The 4,539-nt window shown below is 51.9% G+C and overlaps 1 protein-coding gene across 1 annotated transcript in view; it reads right to left on the bottom strand.

Annotated features, from left to right (window-relative positions):
- Positions 1 to 268: 268 nt before the first annotated feature.
- LOC104276664 (glutamine synthetase-like) overlaps positions 269 to 4,539 on the bottom strand; it is a gene marked incomplete at its 5' end in the record, with an annotated part of 4,344 nt that continues 73 nt past the window's right edge. The window contains 6 exon segments of the mRNA XM_009873070.1: positions 269 to 697; positions 1,645 to 1,844; positions 2,004 to 2,131; positions 2,594 to 2,740; positions 2,986 to 3,147; positions 4,436 to 4,539. The exon segment at positions 4,436 to 4,539 is cut by the window's right edge and continues 18 nt beyond it. Coding sequence (XP_009871372.1) covers positions 379 to 697; positions 1,645 to 1,844; positions 2,004 to 2,131; positions 2,594 to 2,740; positions 2,986 to 3,147; positions 4,436 to 4,539 — 1,060 coding nt within the window.

Below are 4,539 nucleotides of genomic sequence, written 5' to 3' on the forward strand. Positions count from 1 at the left end.
ACCCAAATTAGCCTCTTGGGGAAGTCAACTATAGTTTTAAGCTTTCCACTTGCCTACTGGCTTTTTTCTTTTTCAATCTCGTGTGTGCAGTCTGTCCCTGGAAGCCACTGGATGCCATCAGATGTACACATGAATTAGACAAAAAAATAAAACAGTGGTTAAAAGTTCTCTAACACCCTCTCCTCCTCTCGTCTTCTGAAGAGTCAACAACAAACAGACATCGATAAAAACTAAATTTGCCCTCCTCCCCACCTCAAGACAACAAGAGTTACTGAGACACAAAATGTGTTATCTTGTACCCTCGGGATTACATCTAGAAGGGAAGTTTAGGGGTGCGGGAAGCGCGGGGGGAAGGCGGTGTCTGTGGGCGCAGTCTGCTTAGTTCTTGTACTCAAAAGGCTCGTCTCCGGTTTCGTTGAGCAGACACGTGCGGACGAGGGCCTCTGTCACAGCGTAAGGATCACAGTTGGCGGAGGGCCGGCGGTCCTCGAAGTAGCCCTTCTTCTCATGGCCCACGTTCCTGGGGATGCGGATGCTGGCGCCGCGGTTGGCCACGCCGGCCGAGAACTCGTTGATGTTGGATGTCTCGTGGAAACCCGTCAGGCGCCTGGCATTGTCCAGCCCCCCTTTGGGGTCATAGGCACGGATGTGGTACTGGTGGCGCTTGCTCAGCTTCTCGATGGCCTCTTCGATGTGCCTGCGGAGGGGGTGAGGAAGAGGGGAAGACACAGTGAGCGTGTGACGGATGCCACAAGCTGCTTCATGATAAAGCCTAACACCCTGCAAGCCACTTTTCTGATCACCTCAACATGAGGCTTCTCTCCGCTCCTACTGCGAAGCCAGGCTGGTTCTTGGAAAAGCATCCCCATGGCCAAATCCCACGGGGTCCCTCGGGAGTGCTGGGTGTGAGGGAACATCAGTTCAGCCCATGGCCAAAACCCACAGGCACACTACCACTGGGGAACCTGCTCTCAGAGGGGAGACTTCTCCACACACAAGTTTCTATTCGGGAAGCTCCCAGTGCCACGCGTTGGCTCATGATCTCAGAGCATCGCTAAGATTAAGGCAAGAAAACGTAGCTGTCAGGAGGAATCCTCTTCCAGAGCTCCACCGCAACGCAGTGCTGTGGGGTCCCTGCCTGCACTCACCACGTCAGTCCCACAAGTGAACTAGTGTTTCATATTTCCACCACCTTGTTGTTTAAGAAAACAGGGCATTAGCTTCCACAGTTTGGCCTAGACAAAAGCAAACCATCTTTTGCTTTCATTACACTTACACACAAAAAAAAAGGCCTATGCTGAATTTATTTGTTTGCAGCACTAGCACATCGAGAGCTGGACAGCCTGTTATGAAACAGCTGCATCTTGGCCACCCCTGCTTCCATCAACGTCGACAGAGCTGTACTGCTGGCTGAACTTCCCACCCGACACCAAGAGCGGAGTGTATTGTTATACAAAATACAAAAAAAAAAATAATCCAGAAAGAAGGCTCAAACAATGTCGAGCACCAGAGTGACGTCTCCCACGTCATGAAAAGCTCTGCAAAAACCTTGCTGCTACCAACCAAGTCAGCCTGCTGCCTAGCAAAGAGATGCTCCTAGCCCTTCTCAAAAAAACCCCCCAAAATAAAACAAATAAAACTTACTTGAGACCTCCGTCTTCCCTCATGTTCTTGGTACTGAAGTTGGTGTGGCAGCCAGCACCGTTCCAGTTCCCAGGGATGGGTTTGGGATCAAAGGACACAATGACACCAAAGTCTTCGCACACCCGGTGGAGGATGAAGCGTGCAATCCAGAGGTGATCCCCCATCTCAATCCCTTCGCACGGTCCCACCTGGAACTCCCACTACAAGGAGGAGGAGTCAGTGGCTCAGTGATGCAGAGACAATTCCCACCCCCTTATCACAGAATCATTGATAAAACTACACGGCTCAGAGCCAAAAGCACCCGCTGACTGGGATTTTTCTCTACTATCTCACTTCACGAGGGACCTAAACCTATTTACCTGGGCTGGCATCACTTCTGCATTGGTTCCTCCAATTTTCACGCCAGCATAAAGGCACGCTCGGTAGTGAGCCTCCACAATGTCTCTGCCATAGGCTTTGTCTGCCCCGACGCCGCAGTAGTATGGACCTGCAACAGCAAAGGTGAACAACAAGTGGAACACAAGTTTCTACAAAGGACAAAAAGCTCAAATTCATTGAAGACAGGACACACAGGGAATAACTCTCCGAAGGCACGTGATGTGTGGGCAAGACCCAAAAATCTACTTTTTGCAGAAGTGCTAGCAGAGTGCTGACAGAAAGCAAGTCCCTCAGAGGCTGGGCTTGTGCTCTCTCATGCTGGGCATGTGTTTAAATTGCTTGCAGATTAACAAAACCAAACAGTAAATTTGGATGTGGCCAATCACCACCTGAGCCTTTCTGTAACAACCTTAATCTCCCTGGTTAATTTTTGCCAGCATCCTACTTTGTCCACCTTCAGTTCTAACAACGCCTCGCATCTTCCAGCTTGCCTGAAGCCCTTAAGCCGTGTCACACAGGTTACAGTTCAAACGCTCCTGAAATAGTCCGGCACAGACTCCTGAAAGATTACCTTGGGGTCCAGGGAAGCCGTTGGAAGGCCAGCCAAATGGGTGTCCGTCTGTCCCCAGAAGAGTGTACTCTTGCTCCATCCCAAACCAGGGATGCTGGTTGGACACCATATCCATAATCCGCCTGCAGGTGTGTCGGAGATTTGATTCTAGAAAGGAAAAGCAAAACAAGGCTTATGAGCATCTCCACTTCATTTGCAGTTCGAGTTCCAGCACCACCAGTGAAGAATCCCAGGACCAGCCTGTTCTCCACCATCAGCGCTTGGTTTGCATGTCAGGGCAGGGATTATTTTTGTGTCATGCACGATGCTGAGGGCACGACCAGCATTTGGGTACGTCTCCCATCCTCGCCTCCCCCCCAAACATCACCTTCACCAGGAGAAGATCCATTCACCTGCAGACTGGCGGTTGTATTTGAAGACCTCGCAGAGAACTAGTTTGTTGGGATCCTTGCGGAAAGGGTCCCGAAACATGGCAGCAGGTCGCAGGTACATGTCACTGTTGGAACCTTCAGACTGGAAGGTGCTGGAGCCGTCGAAATTCCACTCAGGGAGATCTGGAGCAGAGAGAAAAAGGAAGTCACAGTGACCCAGGGTCCCCTTGCCACCAGGAGGACGGGCTCCCTGTCACCCTCCAGTACTACAGGGGTGAGGATGCTTATAGAGAACAGGCCTACAACAGGTTTAATCCCACCTCTGCTGATTCTGTTCCAAATGGGGGAAGCAGGGGGAAAAAAAACCAGCCCAAAACTAAAAACAAGACCAAAAACCTAAAACAAAAACCAAAACAAGCAAAAAACAGAGGAGTGCAATTCCCCAGCCACCCTGGGAAACACAAGGAGCTGGGCTGCTGGCCAAGCCCAAGCAACCGGAGCAGCGCTGGGGATGTTTCCCATGTCGCAACAACCACGGGGACGAGCAGAGCCCCCAGTCTCCTCGCAGAGGTGGCTGGGCAAACTGGGAGAGGGCAGAACCTGAGACATCTTCAAGCTGCAGGAAAAAGGGGAGCCAGGAAATACCCTTATCCATGTTACCACGGCCTGGAAGAAGGCGGAAAAGCAAATCACGTGGAGATGGAGTTTGATACTGAGGAGGACTATGGCCAGCTTGGCCCCCTCGCCCACCCCTCCTGGCTGTGCACTGCCCTCCAGGTCAAAGCACAGCCCGAGTGGCAGCGAACTCCACCGGGGCAATGTTATCTCCTCAGCATCCAGGGGGGAAAGTGGGAGGATGGGAAGCACAAAGATTTTAAAGGAATTGTGCCAACCACTCCCTTAGAGGGGAAAAGGGGAAAGGAGAGGAAAAAAAAAAAAAAAGAAGAAAATTCTGCTCAGTCACACACAGTATATTCATTTCATAACTGTCTCCAGCCAGCACCATGGCAACCTGGGGAAAATCCTAATGCTATTATTGTGTAAGCTGGGACTGTTTGTTCTGAGGGACACAAGCTCTTAATTACACCGGATAGCTCCATTCTTTCCCCTCCACTTTCTTCTGCCAAACTACTTCCGGCCAAAACGAGTACTCGCGAGTCAATGGGCCGTCCAGCCCCTGCCAACAGCCCCCAGCCCCTGCCAACAGCCCCCTCGGCAGAGGGGCAGAGCCAGGGACAGGCTCCCAACCCCAGGCACCTGACTGAAACTCCACACCTGGAGAGCTGGGCACATTCCCCTGGGGTATCTGGGGAAGGAGATAAATGAAGGGGGTGAGGAGCAAGGTCTTCCCCATCCTTCTGTCATGAAAAAGAGAGAAATGCCATCCTTCCTCCAGAGCAGACAAGCACAGCTTGGTTTTTTTTTCTTTCCACCCGGTGAGGGGCCGCGAAGCCCACGCCTGCCCTCTCACCTTCAAGGCTCTTGGGCTCGTGGTCCAGCGTGCGGGTTTTGCAGCGGAGGTGCTCCCCCGTCCCGTCGATCCAGATGTACATGGCTTGGACCTTCTCGCCCTGC

The sequence above is a fragment of the Apaloderma vittatum genome, unplaced genomic scaffold (assembly GCF_000703405.1).
Source record: "Apaloderma vittatum isolate BGI_N311 unplaced genomic scaffold, ASM70340v1 scaffold16057, whole genome shotgun sequence".
In the NCBI taxonomy this organism is placed as follows: Eukaryota; Metazoa; Chordata; class Aves; order Trogoniformes; family Trogonidae; genus Apaloderma; species Apaloderma vittatum.